This window comes from Oryctolagus cuniculus, chromosome 15 (assembly GCF_051225735.1).
Source record: "Oryctolagus cuniculus isolate XC-2025 breed Fujian yellow rabbit chromosome 15, ASM5122573v1, whole genome shotgun sequence".
Classification (NCBI taxonomy): Eukaryota; Metazoa; Chordata; class Mammalia; order Lagomorpha; family Leporidae; genus Oryctolagus; species Oryctolagus cuniculus.
The window spans coordinates 219,031-241,297 of NC_142881.1; the positions used below are offsets into that span (position 1 = coordinate 219,031).

Below are 22,267 nucleotides of genomic sequence, written 5' to 3' on the forward strand. Positions count from 1 at the left end.
TCCTGCTAACACCTTGGTTGTATGCTGTGTCTGTGAGAGTACAACCTACACCCGTCCTCAAGTACTTCTTTGTCCCGGGGGCTTCCAGCGGGAACTGAACGGCTCTGGGCCCTAGCTCCCTGGTGCCTGTGAAATCCAGGCCTCCACAAAGGGAGCCATGTAACTGACCCACGCTGGGCTCCAGGCCCCTGGGCCTGTGAAGGTCTCAGGCCTGTGTCCCTCTGCCTGATGAACCCAGGGATCAGAAGTTGGTCAAGGGCCCCACAGTGTGATCCTGGCCCCGACCAGGAGACGGAGTCAGGCTAAGGCTTCATCAGAGTCAGAGACCTGGGGTCTGGGGCCTGACTCCCACCCTCCCCCAGCACAGACTCAGCTGAGGCAGGTTGTATCAAATTCTCTCCTTTATTTCCGTCGCCCCCTGGGACAGGTTCAGAGGTGGGGTGTGCTGTGTCTTCCTGGTCTAGGCGGGCACCAGGCCCTGCTCCACGGACGGCGCCAGGGCGGTCTCCTCACGGACTTCTCCAGGTTTGGGAATGGCCTACAGAGACCAGGGTCTGGGGCTGGGGAATCTCCACACCACGCCAGACAGCCCCCAGGCATTCCCCGGACCCACCCAGGCCCCCCGCCCCGTCCTCCCTGGCTCTGGGGCTCACCCCCTCTCCTGGAGCAGCCCCCTGCTCCTGCCCGCTCTGGGTCTCCGCAGGGACTTGACCGCCATGCTTTTCCAGCTCCTCCTTCAGCCTGGACAGGAAGGGGTGGGATGAGGGGAGAGCGAAGGAGGCACGGAGGAGACGGGGGATGTAAGGAGACCCAGACAAGGCAGAGAGCAGGGGGGACCGTCCCGTCCAGCGTCCCGGGGGCTGAGGCCGTGCACGGTGCCCCATGCCCACCTCTGCCGCCTCTGCCGCAGCTGCTGGCACTTCAGCTGCAGCTGCTGGTGACGCCGGGCACTGGCCTCCAGGAGCTCCTCGGCCTTGCTGTGCTCTTCCTGGAACAGCTGCCTGTGGGCCGGCAGGGAGGTCAGCACCAGCCAGTGCCACCTCCAGCCCCGGCCCCTCCACATCTTACACGGCTGTTGCGGCCTCCTGGCTGCGGAGAAAGAGTCCCTCGGGGACAGTGGCGGGCCCCTCGGCGCCACACAGGGAGCACAGCTGCCGCTTCACGTCCTGCAGCTTCACCCCGACCAGCTCCTCTGTGGCAGGAAATGTGCGTGAGCAGGTGGGGGCGGGCGAGGGCCACCCTCCTGCCCGTCTCACCTTCCTTGAGGAGCTGCTCCTTGCTGCTGTCCAGGGTGCAGAGCTCCCTCGCCAGTCGCTCCGGCCTCTGAGGATCAGACAGCAGGCCTGTGCACACCTGCGGCCTAGGTTCAGTCACCTCCCCCTGGGCCTCCCCTCCTACAACTCTGTCCCGCCATGCACACCAGCTGCGGTCCAGCCTCAGCGTCTGTACACTGGCCACCCCCTCTCCCAGTGTCCTCCACCCCAGCTACCACAGTGTGGTGGAGGAGGGGCTCACATGACTGACATGGCCCTGGGGTAAATTCTCCCAAGAGAAACCTGCAGATGGCACCATGGGGCTGCTGTCTCATCAGCCCAGCACCGCACTGCTGCGCCTCCCTTTCCTGCTCCCTCTAGTGGCCTACTCACTCAACCCTTCCCTGCTTTCATTCTCTGGTTTCCTGTTTGGTGCCTGAGACCACCGGCTGCGTCGGTCCCCCCCCATCTGCCTGCGCCCGTCACGGTCCCAGGTGTGTCCGTGGACGTCCTCTTCATCAAACTGTGTTTTGTCAGCGAGAAGCAGACGCAGGCGTGCAGCAGGGACGGGTGGGCAGGACGGGTGGTGAGGTCGGTGGGTGGCCATGAGGGGGCAAGGAAGTGAACTCAGGGTAGTGCTGACATTCGGACCCTCGGGGCGTGCTCAGGAGCTGGGCGTGGCCGGTAAGAGGAAGAGGCCCTGGTGCTGCTGAGAAGATGTGGGAGGCGGGGTGGACGCCCTGAGGGACTCACGTGGGACTCCCACAGGTCCTTGTGCTGGCCCATCAGCTCCTCCAACTGTTCCTCGAAATTCAACCTGGGGGCCAACCACACAGGCAGAAGGGTCCGTGGGCTGAGACCCCGCAGCTTGGCCAAGGCCAGGGGCATTCACGCACACACCTCAGGGGGCTTTGCTCATGCCCTCTGACACCCCAAGGCTCATCAACTCTTCCTCTAAGCCCCAGCCCTGAGGTTACCCCCACGCACAGCCGATCTCAGCGCCCCAGGCCTCGGGTGCTGGGGTTTACCTCAGCTGCCTCTGTTTGTTCTTCTCGTCCTCAATCTGGGAGGTCAGGACGAAAATTCTCTCCTTGTACTCCTGCAACAGGGTGTGCTTCCTGGAGAGACAAGGCACCCTCAGCTCGTCCTGACTCCCTGTGCTGAGGCCGCTCCAGCCCTGTCTGCCGAGGGCTCAGCGTCACAGGTGCACCTGCTCCATGAAGTGCTGCTGCGAGGTCAGGGAGACCCAGGAGCATGGTCAAGGGCTCGTGCACGCGCACACTCACATCATCTTTCTGCAAACTCCCAGTTTCAGTGTGCCCAGGTCTGGGGGGGGGGGGTCTGGTCACATGATATGAGCAAGCATTCAGAAGTCTGTTCAAAGAGTGGGCAATGGTTTGTGGGATGGACAGGTAATGCATGAGTGGAAAGAGAACAGATGGGGTCAGGCACTGCGGCCTAACGGGTAAAGCCGCTGCCTGCAGTGCCGGCATGCTGTATGGGTGCCAGTTCGAGTCCCAGCTGCTCTGCTTCCGATACAGCTCTCTGCTGTGGCCTGGGAAAGCAGTGGAAGATGGCCCAAGTGCTTGGGCCCCTGCACCCGTGTGGGTGACCTGGAGGAAGCTGAGGGGAGGCCCCCTTTGACCCACACTGTACAGAGGGTCTCAACCTCACCTCCTTTGTACCTCTGCCCCCTCACAACGAGGCTCTCACCTCTGTGCCTCACTCTCCTTCTCCTGGCAGTGCAGCCGGAGGATCCTCAGGGTCTCTGTGGGGAGAACAGGGCCTGTGAGCTCGTCACGGCCCCAGGTCTGCGCAGAGAACAGGACCAGGTCACGTCAGGCCCATGGACACCTGATTGGACTGGTACACGCCACAGGAGGCTGAGGCAGGTGTCTGAGACCTCAGCTGCCAAAGGGAGAGGGGTTTCTCCCAGGCGTGAGAGGCAGAGCTGGAGACGGAGGGCCTGTAAATACCTTGCTTTTTGTTCAGGATCTCCTGCACACGTGCTTTCTCTCCATGCACTAGAAGACACAACAAATGCTCAGGCATCAGGAGGGACCCCACAGACCCTCAGGGATTGGCTGGCCCGCGTCACACGGGTCTGCCTCACCCCCCAGACCCCGCCCCTCTGGTGCCCACCCTCTCTGTAGGCACCAAACAACCCTGACATTTATTAAGGGTGGCTGGGGGGACTCCACGGGATGCCAGTGTCTCTCCTCCCACGTGAAATGGGGTGAGGACATGGAGCAGGAAGGGCATCTGACCAGGTGGGGACAGTGTGGAATCTTTAGGTAGGGGGATCGGGAAAAGCCTCCGAGAAGGGGACGGCTGAGTGACAACCCAGGCAGCAGAGGAATCTGTAGTATCTGGGAGTTGCAGGGCAGCCGGGCAAAGGCCCAGAAGCAAGAGTATGCTGGGGAGGTGTTCCCAGGACGCCCGCACCAGCAGAGGGGAGAGGGAGATACGGGCAGGGCCCGAGGCTGCAAAGGGGCAGGGCTCTTGGCCACGGCATAGATGCCGCAGTACTCGGGTGGGGTAAGCTGGACACTGCAGAGGCCTCCGGCGACGCCCACGTCACATACACACATCCAGTTCCTTCTGCAGGGCTTCCCACACAGTCCGGGCTTCCCCCAGCTCCTCGCTGGCTTTCTTTTTGGCTTCAACAAAGAGCAGAAGGGAGACACTGTGTGAGTACGGCCGGGGCAGCACCACCCTCTTGCAAACATGAACACTGCACGCCTGTTTTCCAGCAAACATGGAGGGGCCTGAATCTTACAGAGGAGGTGACAAGGCTCCTGATAGCACTGTGGCAGGTGCGTGGGGAACGCTCTGGTATTAATTAGTGCTCTGCCGTTGTGCTGTGACTATCTGTAATTTTCAGACGAGGAGCCCTACACATCACACAGCCCCTGCTGCAGGCCAAGGTCCCTGAGCTCACCTTGCTGAACCTCATTAATGCGGTTAATCAGGACCTCGACTCGGGGCTCCAGGCTCCCCACTGCAGGGAGTAAACAGAGATGGAGCTGACACAGCGGGAGGCCATGGTGCCCGCCCTGCCCGCGCTGCTTCCGGTTCACAGACTCCCAGCAGGGCTGTGTGGTCCCCTTACAGCTCACATTCTCGGTGGGAGACAAGAAACAGACAGCTGGAGATCCGGACACAGGGAAAGAGAAGTGAAGTGTGATAACGGGTTATAAAGTGAGGAGTGAGTGTGTGAGTGTGTGTGGGTGTGTGTCAGTGTGTGTGTGAAAGTGTGAGTGTGTGTCAGTGTGCACTGAGTGTGTGTGATGGGGGATGGCACTGGTGCAGCGGGCAAAGCTGCCAGTGGAGACAACCGGCATCCCACGTGGGCTCCACGTCCAGTGTCGGCTGCTTCCGCTGGGCCCAGCTCCCGAATTCACCCGGGAAAGCAGTGGAAGATGGTCCGTGTCCTTGGGCCCTGCACCCACGTGGAGACCCAAGAAGCTCCTGGCCCCTGGCTTTGCACTGGCCCAGCCGTGGCCACTGCAGCCTTTTGGAGAGTGAACCGGCGGCTGGAAGACCTCGCCTGTCTCCCCCGGCCCCGTACCTGGGCCTTTCAAATAAATAAGTGAACTCTTTATAAAAAGTAAGCAAACACCGTGGAAGGAAAGAATACGTGAAAGAAAGCGCTCGGGGCTGAGTCCTCGGCGTGGTGAGCCGTGGGCCTGCACCGAGCCCACAGGCTGACCCTACCCAGGCCGAGCCCCTGACCACGGGACACAGGACCTTTCTGCAGCCTCGCCACCACGTCCATCAGGTCGTCAATCTTCTGTGACTTGTCCTGCCCTGTGGTGCGAAACCACGCCCGTCAGCGTGAAGACGGGGCACAGGAGGGCCCGCCGGCCCGGGCCCAGGGGCACTCCCAGAGCTGCGGCCCCGTCCCTGTGTGCAGCCCTGGGTGGGCAGGACGGACCCTGCGGGCGGGCGACATCCGACAGGGGGCGCGGCGCGGGCGGGGGCTCGGACCTGGCGGGGCTGGGGGCCCTGCCGCCCCCTCCCGTCCTGGCGGCGAGGCGCGGTCTGGGGAATCCCCTGGGAAGCCTGCTTGCGCTCAGGTGAGGACCACGGGGACCGCGAGTCCGCAGGTGCGTCGGGGCCAGGAAGGCGGGGCCAGGCCCGGCACGCCCGGCCGACGCCACCCCACGCCTTCCGCTCTTGGAAGCCGCGACGCCCCCTGCCCAGGGAGGCCCCGCCGCGCTCCCGCCACCTGCAGCCTTCTCGGCGCGGTCCGCGGCGCCCATGGGCTCCACACGCGAAGGCCCGGACCGCGCGGCCATTTCCTCTCAGCTCGGCGGCGCCTGTGCCTCGGCGCCTTGACCGCTGATTGGACGACGCTGACGCCTGCGCAGTGCGCTCAGCGCGCCGTCACCCAGCGGGGCGCCCTGCCCGGCAGCCACTGCGCATGCGCACGTATGCAGGCATGTGCACCTCAGCTGTGTGCACACACGTGTACAGCTGTGTCCGCATCTCCTCTGTGTACACACATGTACAGCGTGGTCTGTGTCTCAGCTGTGTGCACACTCGTGTGCAGGTGTGTCTGTGATCAATTCTTTGGTTCAGTTGTTCTCCAAAACAGATGAGCATTGGATATGCTGATTGCCGCTCAGGGAGGTGTCTGCCATGCTCCAGGAAGAACGTTGTTCCTGGGTCAATCAGACTGGACAGGTACAAACCCAAATTTGTCCTTTCCTGGACAAAGCCAAACAGCTGCAGGATCAGGCCAAGCAGGGCTGGGATTTCTGGCCTGACAGCTGGTCATGGAAATCCTGACTATTTCCTTTCTTTGGCCCTATAACTTCTGTAATCTTGATGCTTCTCTTTGGACTGTGTGTTTGTTCATTTTGTTTCTAACATTATAAAAGCTGTCGAACTCCAAATGGTCGTCAGGCAAGGCTTCCAGCCCATTCCATTGGACAACCTGAGCAGCACTCTGGACTAAGCAGGACAGTCTTTCCAGGGCCACTGTCGCACACTATAGGACAGGTAGCAAGAGGAAATATCCAGGCCAGTGCTGTGGCTCACTAGGCTAATCCTCTGCCTTGCGGCGCCGGCACACTGGGTTCTAGTCCCGGTCGGGGCACCGGATTCTGTCCCGGTTGCCCCTCTTCCAGTCCAGCTCTCTGCTGTGGCCCGGGAGTGCAGTGGAGGATGGTCCAAGTGCTTGGGCCCTGCACCCCATGGGAGACCAGGATAAGTACCTGGCTCCTGCCATCGGATCAGCGCGGTGCGCCGGCCGCAGCAGCCATTGGAGGGTGAACCAATGGCAAAGGAAGACCTTTCTCTCTGTCTCTCTCTCTCACTGTCCACTCTGCCTGTCAAAAAAAAAAAAAAAAAGAGGAAATATCCATATCCATCTCTACGCCCATTTGTCAGCTTCCAAAGTAGCTACAGAAGATGGAACTTCGCCCATTTATCCCAAAAAGAATTATGGGAATTTCTCTCTTGAGGGGGGAATGTTAGGTAGGAAGTCAGAAATTAGCTTATGTGTGTGTGACAAGGCATCTGCATCTCAAAGTCACCCCGATAACTTTCCAGGTACAGCCCAGTATCTGCACTTCAAAGTCCTGCCGGGACCCTTATGACGTTCCAGGGGGTCCCCCCTTCTACCTGGCCTGATAAACATCCTTCCTCTAAGGCGGGAACCCTAGAGAGAAGCCCCCTTGGCCAATGCCAGACAGGCTTCCCCTGTCTGATAGCTTCAGGGGGAAAACTCAGAAAGAAATGTTTTGTATTTACACCCAACAAGTCCTTTGTTCTGGAGGAGAAGAAGGAGAGGGGGAGAGAAAAGGCAGGAAGGCAAGACCCAGCCCCTTAAAACCCCAGCCTAAATGTGAGCTGTGCACTCTCTCAGGTCCTGTCTGGAGAAGTACCTATCCATTAGTACGGATGTCCCTACCCTAATAAACCTTGCTACTTTGCTTTCCACTGCTGTCTCACACCTGAATTCTTTCTTACATGAAGACAAGGACCCTTTGCTTCTCCAGTAACATCCCCACAGAGCCCCCATAGCACAGGTCACCCGATGTCCCCACAGAGCCCACGCAGTACAGCTCCCCGGGGTTTAAGTCAGAGAGCCGGGCCCGGGCTCCTGAGGTGTTGCTCACTGCCGCTGAGCCACCTGGGGGTCTCTACGTGGGGATGTTACCGGAGAAATTGCAGGGTTCTTGTCTTCGCACAGAAAGAACTCAGGCGTGAGACAGATAGTAGTGGGAGGTAAAATAGCAAGGTTTAGGGCCGGCGCCGCGGCTCACTAGGCTAATCCTCCGCCTAGCGGCGCCGGCACACCGGGTTCTAGTCCCGGTCGGGGCGCCGGATTCTGTCCTAGTTGCCCCTCTTCCAGGCCAGCTCTCTGCTGTGGCCAGGGAGTGCAGTGGAGGATGGCCCAGGTGCTTGGGCCCTGCACCCCATGGGAGACCAGGAAAAGCACCTGGCTCCTGGCTCCTGCCATCGGATCAGCGCGGTGCGCCGGCCGCAGTGCGCCAGCCGCAGCGCGCCGGCCGCGGCGGCCATTGGAGGGTGAACCAACGGCAAAGGAAGACCTTTCTCTCTCTCTCTCTCTCTCTCTCACTGTCCACTCTGCCTGTCAAAAAATAAAAAAAAAAATAGCAAGGTTTATTAGGGAAGGGACATCCGTAAGGATGGATGGGCACCTCTCCAGACAGAGCCTGAGAGACTGGGGGTGGGAGGGTGGGGGGGTGGAGGTTACATGGTTGAGTGGAGAGATTACACCTGGCCAGACCAGGCGGGCGGCTCAGCAGAGAGGTAGAGGGCTGAGCGCCCAGTCCGGCTGAGGCCGGGGACTTTTAAGGAGATGGGTCTTTGTCTTCACACATCTCCTCCTGAAACAAAGGATTTTATGGCTGTAAATATTAAGAAGCTCCTATCTGAGTTTTCCCTTGAAGGTGTCAGACAGGAGGAAACCTAGCTGGCGCCATCCTGGGTTCGGAGGAAGGGTGAGCAGGACCCCCTAGAGAATGGGATCCGGAGCAGGGTGTTTGAAATGCAGATACTGGGCTGCACCTGGGAGATTGTGGAAGGTTTGTCAGGCAGAAGGGGCGGGGACCTCCACCTGGCAGGTTATCAGGTAGAAGGGGCAGGGCAGGATTCGAACTCTGGGCTGCCCCTGAAACATTGTCAGGATGACTTTGAGATGCAGATGCTGGACACAGATGTCTTCTCTTTAGGCCTTTATGTCACACACACATAAGCTCGTAACTGACTTCCTACCTAACAATTCTACCTGCACCTGAGGGGCTGCAGACCCCAGCCCACTGGACGGCATAAGAGGTCATTACAAGCAGAGGACACAGACACACAGCGCACCGCCTGTGAGGCCACGAAGAGGCCTCGGGGGACACCAAGGCTGACCCGGTCCCCACGCCAGGCCCCTGGGTCTTGGGCTTGGTCACACATCCTGACTCCACTGCTGAATGTGGAGAAGCTGCAGGGAACGCAAAACAGTGCACATCTTGGCAAAGCTTTTCAAGTTTATTTCTTATTTTCATTTTGTTGAAAGGCAGAGATGGAGACAAAGAGCTCCCCATCTGCTGGTTCCCGTCCCAGAGAACCACACAGCAGGGGCTGGGCCAGGCCTAAGCCAGGGACTGGGCACTCAGCCCACGTCTCCCAGGTCGGGGTGGTGCAGTGCGGTGGCAGCGACCGAGCACTGGAGCCATCCCTGCTGCCCCGGGGTGTGGGTGGGCAGGACGCTGTGGCTGCAACTCAGGAGCCCCAAGCAGTGGCCTCAGCACTGAGCAGAACACCCACCCAAGCACAGCGCTTCTTACCTTAGACAGTTAAATGTGGGGGCTGTTAGATATTAATGTCAGCCATCGCAAAACACACCTTACAGCGGAGTAAGGGAAAGGGTTTATTGGGGAACACCCAACAGACCGGAGTGAAGGGGCGGCGAGGGGAGAGAGAGAGTAGAAGAAACAGAGAGGAGAGGAGCTAGCAAGGAGAGAAGAGAGCAGAGAGGAGCCAAGAGAGAGCCAAGAGACCAGAGGAGGAGGCTAGAGAGAGGAACCCAGAGCACAGGAAGGAAGAGCTAAGAGAGCAGAGCTAAGAGAGCGCATGTTCAGGAACAGGCCCTTTTAAAACTTTGCCTGAGGGCGGGCAGGGAAGCAGGCGCAGCGAATCCTATTAGGATGGGGGTGGAGCCTGGCTCAGGTAGCTGGGCCATGCGGCCACCTGGCTAAAACTGCGCCAGTTTCCTAACAGGGGCCGGCGCTGTGGCATAGCTAGTTAAGCCTCTGCCTGCAGCACCTGCATCCCATATGGTTGCCAGTTCAAGTCCCAGCTGCTCCACTTCTGATCCAGCTCTCTGCTGTGGCCTGGGAAAGCAGTGGAAGATGACACAAGTGCTTGGGCCTCCGCACCCTCGTGGGGGACCTGGAAGAAGCTCCTGGCTCCTGGCTCCAGATAAGCTCAGCTCTGGCCGTTGCGGCCACTTGCGGAGTGAATCAGCAGATGGAAGACTTCTATCCCCCTCTATCTTGCCCTCCATAACTCTGCTTGTCACATAAATAAATCCTTAAAATCAATGAGAACACATGTCCACTCAAGACTTGGACAGCTTGGGGCTGGCACTGTGGCGTATCGGGTAAAGCCGCCACCTGCAGCGCTGACATCCCATATGGCCACCGGTTTGTACCCCAGCTGTTCCACTTCTGTTGCTGCTCCCTGCTATCGGAAGATAGTCCAAGTCCTTGGGCACCTGCCACCGACATGGGAGAGCCAGATGAAGCTCCCGGCTCCTGGCTTCCGCCTGGTTTGGCCCTGGCCGTTGCAGTCATCTGGGGAGTGAACCAGTGATGGAAGACTCTGAAAGTGGACAGCAATAGCACAAACAACCAGCAAACCTGGAGGCACTCCACACACCTGTGGACGGGTGAATGGGCAGTGGGATTCTAGCCAACAGCAAGAAGGAATGAACACCCAGCACGCGGAGCCCTCCCCACCAGGCGGAATCCTGGGGGCCACAGGTGCCTGCAGGAAGCTGGGCACTCACTCAGCAACCTAGCAGGCGCCCGGTGCTCCAGGACCAGGGAGGACGAGTGGCTCTGAGAGCTCCCAGCCAGGGCAGGGGTCATCCCCCACGCTGACTTCGCCAGCCTCAGGGGTGGACAGGGCAAGGACAGAAGCGGTTGCGGGCGCCCCAGACCCTGGGCCTGGGCTCAGCCGCTCAGGGTAAGAGTGTGGACCGCAGGCGTGCAGCAGCTGAGGGTCAGGCTTGGCGGGGCCGCGTAGGAGGGGCGCGCGGCCCGCTGCAGGCGCCCAGGTCCCTCCTCCAGCCGCGTCTCCATGGCAACCGCAGCCTCGGTCTCGCGGCCTCAGCCCCTCCCCCTCCCCTCCGGCTTCGAACCGTCTGGAACCGCATCCTCGTCCCGCCGCCACCGCGTCGTGCAGCAGCTGCCGCTGGGCCGCCTGTGAGCCATCTCCACCTTTCCCCTTGCGGAGCGGGGACAGCAGGGTCCGAGGGCGTGCGGGGCCGTGCGAGTGCGGGTGGGGTGCGCTGCGGGTGGGCGAGGGGAGCATTGCCGCGTGCGTGTGTAGGGGCTGCATGTGGGGGTGCCCGCGCTCAGTGCCTGTGTGTGAGCGCGACGTATGGGGAGGGGGACACTGCCGCCGGCCGGCAGCCGCCCTCGGGTCCGGCCAGCCACCTCCTCCTCCGGGCTTCCTGCCTGCTGGAGGCCGGGACAGCCCCGCTGCCCAGAGGTGGGAGCAGTGCCCCCGCGTCCCGGGGCGTCAGGGGCCGCAGCAGCCGTGCGGGTCCAGCCGTGTTCAGAGCCGGCCGTCTGCCTGATCCCCAGTCGCAGGCAGAGGGAAGTGGACCTGGGCCAGCCCTTCCATGGAGACCGAAGCCCCCTCCTCTAGCGCGGGCTCCGCCTCTGCGGGTCTGAGCGAGCCAGTGGGAGCGCGTCCGAGGCGCGCGGGTGACGCCCGACCCGGATCGGAGTCGCTGTGTGCCGGGGCGCCGGAGGAGGCTGTGGGGGCGCGGGCGGCTGGGCTGCGGGCGACCGCGTGACCGGGGGCAGGTGGCAGGAGGCCCGCAGGGGCGTTTGCCTATAGCCGGGGGTGGGGGGCGCGGGCACAGCGTCACCGCGGCTGTGCGTGAGCTGCTCCGCGACCCCCTTGATATCTCAGTGTGACGGTGGGCGTACCCCTGTTGGGGCTGCGGCGGGGCCCTCAGAGCGCAGGGACGCGCGCTCCCGCGTCCTGCCCGCGCCGCCCGGGTAACGCCGCAGCGTGGGCGGGGTACGCGCGAGAGCGAGTCCGGTACGCGGGTCCTGGCGTCTGGTCTACATTGCGCGACCGTGCTCCATCCACATCCGTGCTCCCGCCGAGCCCGGGAGGGGGGTGCCCGCAGCCACCGCACAGCGCACGCGGGGCCGATAAAAGGGCCCCGGGAGGCGTGGGGGTGCCGCGTTCCCGGAGCTCCGCGCCGGCCTCCTCACGCCCCTGCGGCTCGGAAGGCGCCTTGTTTAGCCCCCGGCCCCTCCCCTCTGAAGGGTCTCCGGATCCTGCGTCGTCCTAGAAACCGCGATGACATAAAGTAGCCGTCTGCAGAGCGGAGCCCTGGCCCGCAGGACTCAGCCATAGTGCGCAGGCGCCGGGGAAGGCCGCGCCCCGCTCCCGCTCGACGGCCCGCACCCCGCGGACCGACCAACCCCATCTCTTTTCCGCGATGGTCGCTGGGCCTTTTATTCCCGGGGCGGCTCCGCCGTGGTCTGCGACCCAGTGCCCGGAGTGGCTGGGCTTGAAGCTTCGACCAGTGGCCACCAAGTGCCCCGCAGACCCCTGCCCAGCCAGGCAGAGCCGCAGACGTGGGGAGGGCGGGAGGGCAGGCATGCGGGGGAGGGGCCCCCTGTGCTGCGGTCCCACATCCCCTCCCCAACACCTCCCCCCAGCCTCAGCCGGTCCAGCCCCTGCTCCCATGGGCCTGTCCGCACCTGCAAGGACCCCACCTGTCTTTCCTGGGGCTCACTCTTAAAGGGAGGCGCTCAAACGGCCGGAAGGAAACCCCAGGTGTCACCGACCCCTTCCTGCCTCCCGCTTCTGGCGGCCCCAGGTGCCCTCTGGCTTGGGGCCACGTCGCTGTGTCGCCCTGGACGCGCACACAGCACTGTGCCCGCACGGTCACTTAGGACACCAGCCTTGGGCTGAGGCCACCCCTTCCAGGAAGTCCTCCCAGGGTCACATTCTCCAGAAGGGCTTCTTTCTTTCAATGGCAGAGACGATTTCACTTCTTCCTTTTTGGAAGGTTGTGCTTTTAAGATTCACTTATTTATAGGAAAGGCAGACCACAGATCCTGCCTTCACTGGTTCATGCCCCAAATGGCCTCAACAGACAGGGCTGAGCCGGGCCAAAGTTAGGGGCCAAGCCCGTGGACTGCCCAGCAGCAGTAGCAGGAAGCTGGATCAGATGCGAGCAGCTGGGACCCAGACCAGCGCTGGCCTCTGAAGGCTGAGTCTCCGTGAGCAGCCAGCAGCGAGGTCCCTGCACAGACACTGCCTTGGTCTCTGTCCCCTCGAAGACGTCCTCACCTGTGTTCTCACCTGTGTGAGCTGTGACTTGGCGATCCCTGGGTCACAGGTCTGGGTGCTGTGAGTGTGGTCAGTGTCGCAGGTGTGGGTGCTGTGAGTGTGGTCAGCATCTCAGGTCTGGGTGTAGTGTGAGTGTGGTCAGTGTCGCAGGTCTGGGTGTGGTGTGAGTGTGGTCAGTGTCGCAGGTCTGGGTGCCGTGATGGTCAGTGTCGCAGGTCTGGGTGCTGTGAGTGTTGTCAGTGTCACAGGTCTGGGTGCCGTGAGGGGTCAGTGTTGCAGGTCTGGGTGCTGTGAGTGGGGTCAGTGTCGCAGGTCTGGGTGACGTGAGGTGTCAGTGTCGCAGGTCTGGGTGCCGTGATGGTCAGTGTCACAGGTCTGGGTGCCATGAGTGTGGTCAGCGTCACAAGTCTGGGTGCCGTGATGGTCAGTGTCGCAGGTCCGGGTGCTGTGAGTGTGGTCAGTGTCGCAGGTCTGGGTGCCGTGATGGTCAGTGTCGCAGGTCTGGGTGTGGTGTGAGTGTGGTCAGTGTCGCAGGTCTGGGTGTGGTGTGAGGGGTCAGTGTCGCAGGTCTGGGTGTGCCGTGAGTGTGGCCAGTGTCGCAGGTCTGGGTGTGGTGTGAGTGTGGTCAGTGTCGCAGGTCTGGGTGTGGTGTGAGTGGGGTCAGTGTCTCAGGTGTGGGTGCTGTGAGTGTGGTCAGTGTCGCAGGTCTGGGTGTGGTGTGAGTGTGTTCAGTGCCGCAGGTCTGGGTGTGGTGTGAGTGTGGTCAGTGTCACAGTTCTGGGTGTGGTGTGAGTGTGGTCAGTGTCGCAGGTGTGGGTGCCATGAGTGTGGTCAGTGTCGCAGGTCTGGGTGATGTGAGTGTGGTCAGTGCCGCAGGTCTGGGTGTGGTGTGAGTGTGGTCAGTGTCACAGGTCTGTGTGTGGTGTGAGTGTGGTCAGTGTCGCAGGTCTGGGTGTGGTGTGAGTGGGTCAGTGTCACTGGTCTGGGTGCTGTGAGGGTTCAGTGTCGCAGGTCTGGGTGTGGTGTGAGTGTGTTCAGTGTCACAGGTCTGGGTGTGGTGTGAGTGTGTTCAGTGTCGCAGGTCTGGGTGCTGTGAGGGTTCAGTGTCGCAGGTCTGGGTGCTGTGAGGGTTCAGTGTTGCAGGTCTGGGTGTGGTGTGAGTGTGGTCAGTGTCGCAGGTCTGGGTGCTGTGAGTGTGGTCAGTGTCGCAGGTCTGGGTGATGTGAGTGTGGTCAGTGCCGCAGGTCTGGGTGCTGTGAGGGTTCAGTGTCACTGGTCTGGGTGCTGTGAGGGTTCAGTGTTGCAGGTCTGGGTGTGGTGTGAGTGGGGTCAGGGTGGCAGGTCTGGGTATGGTGTGAGTGGGGTCAGCCTCGTCCTGTTCCATGGGAACAGTGGTTGCATCAGGAAGTGCGTGCTTGAGCCAGGGTCCCTGTGAGGCTCGGAGCCTCCAGACACCTGCTCTTTTCCGAGATGTCCGTGTTTCTGTCCCCCTGTCCTGCATACAGAATTACGATCCTTGCAAGTTCATTGGAAAACTGAGACCTTGAAGGGACTTCCTGGTGCACAGGCACAGCTGGGGGGGTCTGTGTAGCCTGCAGACTGCAGCTCGTGCCGCCAACGCCTCAGGGCCGTCGCCGTGCAGGTCCAGCTCTTCTGCTACGCCAGTTCCCGAGCATTGGGGGTTTGGTGCTGTTTAAGTGGAATCTCTAGATTTCTTTCTGGGCTTTTGTCACTGCCGTAAGGACACAGAATTCATTGCTCAGTGCCTGGCCCAGCACCCTGCTCGGCTCGCTTTCCAGTTCTTATCACCGTCTTCCGGACTGTCCACACACAGGGCTGTTCGCCTGTGGGCAGTGAGAGCGTCCGTCCTGCCGGGGCCCAGGCTGGCCTGTCTGCCTCCGCACAGCATGGACTGAGACCTCGGCATAGGACGGCACTCCTGTCCCTCCCCCGTGCTGAAGGCGGGAGAGACGCGTGCAACAGCTTTGCTGTTGACGCTCTTTCTTCAGGTTCAGGAGCGTCTGCCCTTGGTGTGCCAAGATTTTTAAAACAGCAAGTGAGGGGCCGGCGCTGTGGTGCAGTAGGTTAATCCTCCGCCTGGGACACTGGCATCCCATATGGGCGCCGGTTCTAGTCCCAGCTGCTCCTCTTCCGATCCAGCTCTCTGCTGTGGCCTGGGAAAGCAGAAGATGGCTGAAGCATGGGGAGACCCGGAAGAAGCTCCTGGCTCCTGGTTTCGGATCAGCTCAGCTCCAACCGTTGCTCCCATTTGGGGAGTGAACCAGCAGATGGAAGACCTCTCTTTCTCTCTCTCTCTCTCTCACTATATGTAACTCTACCTCTCAAATAAATAAATAAAATATTTTTAAAAAAAATAGCAAGTGAGAGGCCAGTGCTGTGACCAGCCGGTTAAGCCACCTGCAACACCGGCATCCCATATGAGCATCAGTTCCAGTCCCAGCTGCTCCACTTCTGACCCAGCTCTCTGCTAATGCACCTGGGAAAGCAATGGAGGATGGCCCAGGTGCTCAGGGCCCTGCACCCACGTGGGAGACCTGGATGAAGCTCCGGGCTCCGGGCTTCACTCTGGCCCAGCCCTGGCTGTTGCAGCCATCTGGGGAGTGAATCAGCAGATGGAAGATCTCTCCCTCTCCCCTCTGTGCTTCTGCCTCTGAAATAAATAAATGAATCCTCTTTAAAAACAGCCAGTGCACACTGAATCTTATCTAACACTTTTCCAACTCCTATTAAGATTGATCACGATGTGTCTTCGTCCTGTCGATAAGGTAAAAATACCTCCACTTCCAAAACACCCGCAGCCTGTCGGGGTGGGGCTCTTTGCATCTTCCTGGACTTGCCCTTGGCGTCTCTGCTTGGGTGTTTGTGGTTGGGGTTACTGTGGTTTCCTCTGTCAGTCACTGGCCTGCACTGCTGAGGCCCAGGGGGTGGGCACTCAGGGAGGAATAGGAGGCCTTGGGCTGGCCTCCCCCAGCATGCTCAGAAGGTTGACCTGTGAGCCCACGGCCCACCCCTGTGCTGGCATGAGGCGCTGGGACCAGCCTGGGCTCGTCTGGCTCTGTGGCCAGCTGGCCTGGTGCTCCCAGGAACCTGTGGTCAGTGACCTGTCTCTGGACCAGGACGAGGACCACCATCCGCTATGGTGAAGCTCGGCTGCAGCTTCTCCGGGAAGCCAGGCAAAGACCCCGGGGACCAGGATGGGGCTGCCACAGACAGTGTCCCTCTGATAAGCCCCCTGGATGTCAGCCAGCTCCAGCCACCATTCTCTGACCAGGTGAGGGGCCTGGGCTGGCGTGGGGGAGGGGTCCTCAGGTTTCCCTAGGAACAAGGGGGTCTGGGTGAGTGTTATTTAGATGTGGCCTCCAGGCCACCCGTCCCCATCTGGAGAGGAGTAAACTGGCCATGGTCGACCAAGGGGCTGTGGCCCAGCGTGGCCCTGTCTGGGTTGGGCCTGAGAGGGGCTCCTGGGGCCCCTCAGCAGAAACTGGGGGGAAGCAGAGTACTGTCAGCTCAAGCCCAGCCTGGCCTGATCCAGGAAGGGCCCAGCTGTGGAGCCACTGAAGGGAAGTTTCTGTGGGGGTGGCCGGCAGGCAGGGGCCCAGCACTCTGGCTGGGCGCCTGCAGGTGGGCAGCGTCCACCTTCCCTGGCCTCGGTCTTAGCTGCCGGGGTCCTCCCGGCCACGCGGCCATCCTCACAGTCACTGTCACAGAGCAGACCCTGGTTACCCCCCCCCCCAGTTCAGGACTCCTGGGTCCTGGCCAGCTGCCCAGCAAGGCTGTGGCCATCTCTTTCCAAAGGTGGTCATCAAGACGCAGACAGAGTACCAGCTGTCCTCCTCGGACCAGGCCAAGAAGTTCCCAGACCTGGAGGGCCAGAAGCTGGCCTGCAGCCACCCGGACGATGGGCGTAAGGTAACCGCACACAGCTGCCCACAGTGGGGTCAGCACCACGCAGACTGTGGGCGCCCAGGCTCCAGCCAGGCAGCCGGTCACTGTCCAGAGGTTGGCCTTGCAGCACCGGCCAACTGTGAGCTGTCCAGCAGCTCTGGGGCTGTAAGGAGGGAGCTGTGCGTGCTCCTTCCTGGGAGGTGGCCGTCTGTCCACTGTCGACTGTCCACTGTCCGTCCCAGGGGCAAGGGGCGTCCTGTGAGGTGCTGTGAGCCTGTCCTGCAGGATGCATGGCAGACACCTGCCCTCACTCCCCTTCTCTCTCTTCACCTCTCCAGTGAGGGCCTTAATCTGTTTACCTTTAAAAAATCTGAAAAGCAGACGGACAGACAGACAGAGCCCCCATCTGCTGGCCCACTCCCCACGTGCCTGCAGCGGCCAGGCTGAAGCCAGGATGCAGGGACTCAGCCCGTCTCCCACATGCCCACGTGCGTGGGCCACTACTGCCTCACAGGAAGCGGGAGCCAGGTGGTGGCGCTCAGAGGGTTCTGAAGCCTGCACCTCCTGCAGCGGACTCTGCAGGGCTCACCAGGCAGGGCTGCGGTCGGGGGGCACGGACGCCCCCAGGGTGCGACCCCCTTGCCACACTGGGGCCCACACAGAGGAGTCCCCGGAGCACCTGCATGTCCTGCACCTGGGGCGCAGGTGCCAGGACCCCAGGCCCTGAGGAGAGGGTTCCTGGACGCTGGGCCCCGGCTGACCTCAGGGCTGTTGTTGGGGCACCAAGACTTGGGGGGGCTGCCTCCCAGAGCTGAGGGCTGCCCCGCCCCCACCCTCAGCTGCCCACAGCGCGGATGATCGCCTTCGCCATGGCGCTCCTGGGCTGCGTCCTGATCATGTACAAGGCCATCTGGTACGACCAGTTCACCTGCCCCGACGGCTTCCTGCTCCGGGTGAGTAGGCAGTGGCGTTAAGGTCGCTTCTCTGGGGGAATTTTGAGATTTCAGCCTCCTGTGAATGGAAGTCGGAAGCACAGGCCGACAAGGGTGAGGGCGGGAACCCCTGTCTACACTGCCTGGGGCAGACACCCAGCCCACAAGGCGGCCCTGGAGGGGTCAGGTCGGGAGGGCGCGCTCTGCACCCGCAGGGGTCCCGCGCTGATCGGCCGCTTCTGCAGCACAAGATCTGCACGCCGCTGACGCTGGAGATGTACTACACGGAGATGGACCCCGAGCGCCACCGCAGCATCCTGGCGGCCATCGGCGCCTACCCGCTGAGCCGCAAGCACGGCACGGAGGTCCCGCTGCCGTGGGCCGAGAACCCGCGCGTCCCCAAGGAGCCCCGCAAGGCGCCCACCGTGGCGGCGAAAGCGGCGGCCACGGAGCCGCCTGGGAAAACCCAGGCCAAGGGCGGGGAGGCGGCGGCGGCGCGGCCAACGGCGGGGAGTGCGGCACCCCCGCGCCCACAGTAAGGCCTCCGCGCCCGCCTGGGTAGGTGCCTGCGGCCCGCCGGGCTCCCGCCCCACTTCTGAGCCCAGAGCCCTCATCCCCGCCCTCCTCTCCTGCCCAGGACCCCCACCCAGGGTGCGCCTGCGTGCAACCGCGGTGCAGATGCATGAGGTGGGAGGAGGGGACTGCGGGGGGCACTGGTGTCCGGGGGTGGGGGCAGTGGCTCGGGCCTCACAGCTCTGTCCCTCTCTTCACAGTGCCCCAGCTCCTGTGACCAGCACATCGCCCCCCCACCCCGTGTTGTGCCCCTGTCCCTGAGCACCCGCTGAAGCCCCCTGCTCCCTGTGGGCCTCTGGCTCCCTTGCTTTTCTGTAAGTAAAGAAGGGTGTTCATCTGCTCCTTCCTCTTCCCATCCTCACCTTGTGTGGCTCTCACAGGTGCAAACCCTGAATGGCCTGGAAGGGGCTGGACCAGCCCTGGGAGCAGGGAGGATGGGGTCTACTGTGCTGACCCTGACCCCTCCCCAGGCCTGGCCACCATCCACCTGGTGCTGGGCCTGGCACCCTCCTCCCCGTGGGATGGGGCGGGCGCCTGCTGCAGCTCCCGCCCCCACAGATGTGACTGCCGCGTGGAGAGATGAGTGTGTGCTACCTCGGGGTGGGGGGAGGGGCGTCTTGGGGGCAGGCACCCCCAGAGTTGAGTTCTACAGGGGACGGGTTCCATGGAGATCTTCCCTCTGCCACCGGAGCCAACCTGTGGCTCTGTGAGACCCCACCTCCGTCTCCTGCCTGGGGGGCTGGGGAGGCTGTGGGCTTCCTCTGCTTGGTCCCACCTGGGATGAGGTAGGCTTGGCCCTTGGGTCGAGGGGCTCAGTGGGAGAGGGTCTCCCCGGGTTGCCACGGGCCAGAGGTGGGGCTGGTGTTTCTTGCACTGCACGGTGAAGACGCAGGGGACTCAACATCAAGGGTGGTGCACCCCACATGCTCTCTGGGGGTCCTCACCCTAGCATGGAACCCAGGGTGTTTCCCTCGATGTCCGCAGCCATCCAGAGCCTCTGACCTGCGCTTCTCTCTGAGCACCCGGGGCGGTGGCCATCTCTGGGGTCCCGGTTGGGGAGCTCAGGGCTCACTGCTGAGGTACACACATGGTGCCCAGGAAGTGGGCAGATGCTATGACAGAGACATCGTGGGCAGAAGCTGGCCAAGCATCAGGCTTAGGGGAGGCCTGGCCACCCAGTCCACGCCATGTGCTTCCTGCTGGGCTGGGGAGCAGCAAGGAGTGACCCCAGGGACCTGGAGGGGCAGCTGAAAGTTAAGGCAGAGAGAGCTTGCACTGTTGTGATTGAATTAAAATGCAACTCTCCCCTTTCATTCTTGTAACGTTTTGCAATAATTTCAGATTTGCAGAAACCCTGTAATTACATGAAGTCCTGTGTGCCCCTCATGGCAGCTCCCAGTGGTTCTGCTCTGTCATCTTGCTACCCATCCCTCTGTGTTACCAGCTGTTCAGCCACCTGTCATCTGTCACCTGTGTTCCACCTTCTGCCCGTCATCTCTCTAGCCATCATTCCTCTAACAATTTTCTGAGCCAATTAAGAGAAGTAACTTCATCACCCTACATGCTTCAGTGCTGAAGGGCAGCAAAACCAGGGATTGAGTGTTGACACAGCACCGTAACCAGGGATTGAGTGTTGACACAATACTGTAACTGATGCTCCCTGCCCACACTTTGTCCAGTTGTCCCAGCTATGTCCTTTGTAGCCTCCCCTGAGAAAGACATCTGGTCCAGGATGCCAGATTCATCCGCTGCCTTGGGCTCCTCCTGCTGCCCTTCCTGACCCTAAGCTGTGCAACCTGTGGCCAGCGGCCATGCACGGGACCCTGTCCTGATGGCCGCTTGCCCAAGGTGGCTTCTTCAGGGCCTTCCCCTTGTAAGCACGGATCAGAACACTGTGGGTAACCACCCCCAGCAGCTGTCGCATCCCCCACCGGTCCTGTCTGAGCCAGCCATTGTGTTTTCCGAGTGGTGATTCTCCAGCTTCCTTACCTTCTCTGCATCTGCTGGTCTACATGCTCTTATTGATGAGGGACGAGAAAACCCTTTCTCCCTCTCATCTGTGTGCTCCTTTCTGTGTAACCCACGGATCCCTGCTCCATGTAGTGGGTTGAGAATCAGTTACTGTCACTTTAGAAAATGTTTACTTTGATTTGAAAGGCAGAGAGACAGACAGGTTCACTCCCCAGCAACCTCTAGGAGAGAGCCTCTGGTTGGTGGCCTCAGACCAGACGCCCTGGACCCTGGCAGATGCAGGAGAGCCCTCTGGTGGCTTGGGGGAGGAATGTAGCCAGAGCAACTGTGTTGGGTCCACAGAGCCCAGCCAGTGGGAGGGGCCCTGAGCCGTCCCTGCAAGTCCTGTGAACCCCTGAGGCCTCCTGTAGGACTCCAGGCCACTCCCGCAGGAGCCAGCCCGGGACAGTCCCAGGGGCCGCTGGTGCCCGGGAGCCCTTCATCCCCACGCCACACCAGGACCTGCAGGTCCAGTCTGCTGTGGACATGTCCCAGGCGGGGGGTGATGAGGTGTGCCCCGTGTGCTGGGGAGAGAAGGTGCAGGGGGGATGTGGCCCATCAGATCCCCTGAGCTGCATGGGAGCTGGGGTGGAGTAGGCAGGGCGGGTGCTGGGGCAGAGGCAGATCTGCCCACACAGCCAGGGCGGGTACTGGGGCACCGGGCCCACACGGCCAGGCTGGGTGCTGGGGGCACTGGGCCCACACAGGGTCTGGGTGCAGCCAGGCTGCAGGCTGCAGGGACAGGGCTCAGTTGGAGCACTGGCTGCAGCCCAGCTTCCGGCTTGCATGCTCGGGGTGCCCGCTCGCGTGCCTGGCCCTGCCACCCATGCCCGTTTGGGAGCCCAGAGGGAACCCCCAGCTTCTGCTGTGTGGCCCAGTCCCAGCTGTTGTGGGCATTTGGAGAGTAAACCAGTGCATGGCAGATCCCCACCGCCACCCCCGTAAACAAAAGAATTAAAACCCAGCCACAGAGGTCGAAGCCTCGGGCTGTCCCCAGCCCCTTCAGCTCCCTCTCCTGAGACATCAGGTGCAGGGAGCACTCAAGCAAATCCTAGGGCTCCAAAGCCTCCCTGGCAGGCCCTGGGTCCCCTAGGAGCAGCAGAACCCCTCTACCAGCCCAGCCCCCAAATGTACAGGAGCCCCAGACCACACGCCAGCCAGGGGTCGGCACCCTCTCCCGGTCTCCCTTGGGGCCTTCGACCTCTGCAGCACCAGACCTCAGGCTGGATCGCCTGCACGTGTGCAGATGGGCAAATTGAGGCCCGGGTCCACCCCTCCCCATAGTGGGTCTAGCCTCTAGGCCGAGGGCAGTGCTCAGAGGGGTCTCCCACTGGGGACAGGGCTTGGGGGGGTGCTGCCTCTATGCTGAGGGCAGTGCTTAGCGGGGTCTCCCCCACACACCCTGCCACGTCCGCAGCACCCTCAGAGCCAACCACCCCTATGGAGCCCCGCGGGCTGCGGAGGGAGATGCAGGGACACCGCCAGAGGTGGCAGGGCTGTGGGCCGGGAGGCGCAAGCAGGATTTGCTGCGGGACTAGGGGTGCGGGAGGGCCAGAAGTGGAGAATGATGGCCAGCTAGGGCGCTGCGGGAGCCGGCGGGCAGGGACAGATTAGAGGGGAGGGGCGTGGCCTCAGCCAGCACCCCAGGGCCTTTAGCTGGCTGTGGCACTCATGGAAGATCGTAGCCGCGTCCTTGCAGGAGGTGCGAGGCTTCGTCCCTGGAGGTCAACCTGGCAGAGGCCGGGGCTGAAGTGCACCCCTTCCTGGCCTCACCTGAGCTGCGTCCGCAGGGCCAGCAGGGGCAGCCGGACAGTAACAAGTCAGGCCGGAGCAAGGGGCTGGCATGGGGCTCCTCCCGGCACACTATCAGCCCAGAGCCGCCCGCGTCTCCGCAACTCACAGATGGCCAAGGCACAGGTCTTGCTCCAGGCGGCTGGGAACGTGAGCCAGGCAACAGAAAGGGCTGGGGGGGGGGGTTCAGGACCAGTGGTGCCTAGCAGGACCTTGGTCACCTTGGCAACC

At 61.9% G+C, this 22,267-nt stretch overlaps 2 protein-coding genes across 11 annotated transcripts; one reads left to right on the forward strand and one right to left on the reverse strand.

Annotated features, from left to right (window-relative positions):
* Window positions 1–383: 383 nt before the first annotated feature.
* Window positions 384–5,642, reverse strand: LOC103351453 (synaptonemal complex central element protein 1). Of its 8 annotated transcripts, none has more exons than XM_089313781.1 (14): window positions 5,485–5,642; window positions 5,004–5,063; window positions 4,195–4,254; window positions 3,839–3,913; window positions 3,230–3,277; window positions 2,967–3,021; window positions 2,282–2,371; window positions 2,007–2,070; window positions 1,647–1,776; window positions 1,257–1,323; window positions 1,069–1,192; window positions 891–1,001; window positions 654–741; window positions 384–538 (listed from the first exon to the last, which is right to left on the reverse strand). In XM_089313781.1, exons 1-14 carry the CDS (start codon window positions 5,552–5,554, stop codon window positions 510–512), a joined length of 1,071 nt encoding a protein of 356 aa, XP_089169907.1. In that variant the 5' UTR covers window positions 5,555–5,642; the 3' UTR covers window positions 384–509. The 8 variants fall into 8 exon arrangements, with proteins under 8 accessions (XP_089169907.1, XP_089169906.1, XP_089169910.1 ...); XM_089313780.1 differs by having other exon boundaries at window positions 4,971–5,063; XM_089313784.1 differs by lacking the exon at window positions 5,485–5,642 and adding an exon at window positions 5,244–5,378.
* A 4,923-nt stretch (window positions 5,643–10,565) lies between these two features.
* CALY (calcyon neuron specific vesicular protein) lies at window positions 10,566–18,575 on the forward strand. 3 transcript variants are annotated; one of them, XM_008270646.4, is made up of 6 exons: window positions 10,566–10,705; window positions 15,962–16,116; window positions 16,641–16,754; window positions 17,570–17,683; window positions 17,878–18,220; window positions 18,436–18,575. In XM_008270646.4, the coding sequence occupies exons 2-5, from the start codon at window positions 15,982–15,984 to the stop codon at window positions 18,199–18,201; spliced, it is 687 nt and encodes a 228-aa protein (XP_008268868.1). In that variant the 5' UTR covers window positions 10,566–10,705; window positions 15,962–15,981; the 3' UTR covers window positions 18,202–18,220; window positions 18,436–18,575. The 3 variants fall into 3 exon arrangements, with proteins under 3 accessions (XP_008268868.1, XP_002718815.1, XP_008268869.1); XM_002718769.6 differs by having other exon boundaries at window positions 17,908–18,220; XM_008270647.5 differs by having other exon boundaries at window positions 10,623–10,749.
* Window positions 18,576–22,267: the final 3,692 nt, after the last annotated feature.

Bases quoted from the DNA above. Each gene is read 5' to 3' on its own strand.
- LOC103351453 (XM_089313780.1), bottom strand. From the start codon at position 5,554: ATGGCCGCGCGGTCCGGGCCTTCGCGTGTGGAGCCCATGGGCGCCGCG. The intron at 3,278-3,838 runs GTATGTGACGTG...TGTGTCTTCTAG, and splicing joins GCAGAAGGAACTGGATGTGT to TGCATGGAGAGAAAGCACGT. The intron at 539-653 runs GTGAGCCCCAGA...TGGTCTCTGTAG, and splicing joins GGGCTGCTCCAGGAGAGGGG to GCCATTCCCAAACCTGGAGA.
- CALY (XM_008270646.4), top strand. From the start codon at position 15,982: ATGGTGAAGCTCGGCTGCAGCTTCTCCGGGAAGCCAGGCAAAGACCCC. The intron at 16,755-17,569 runs GTAACCGCACAC...CCCCACCCTCAG, and splicing joins ACCCGGACGATGGGCGTAAG to CTGCCCACAGCGCGGATGAT. The intron at 17,684-17,877 runs GTGAGTAGGCAG...CTGCACCCGCAG, and splicing joins CCGACGGCTTCCTGCTCCGG to GGGTCCCGCGCTGATCGGCC.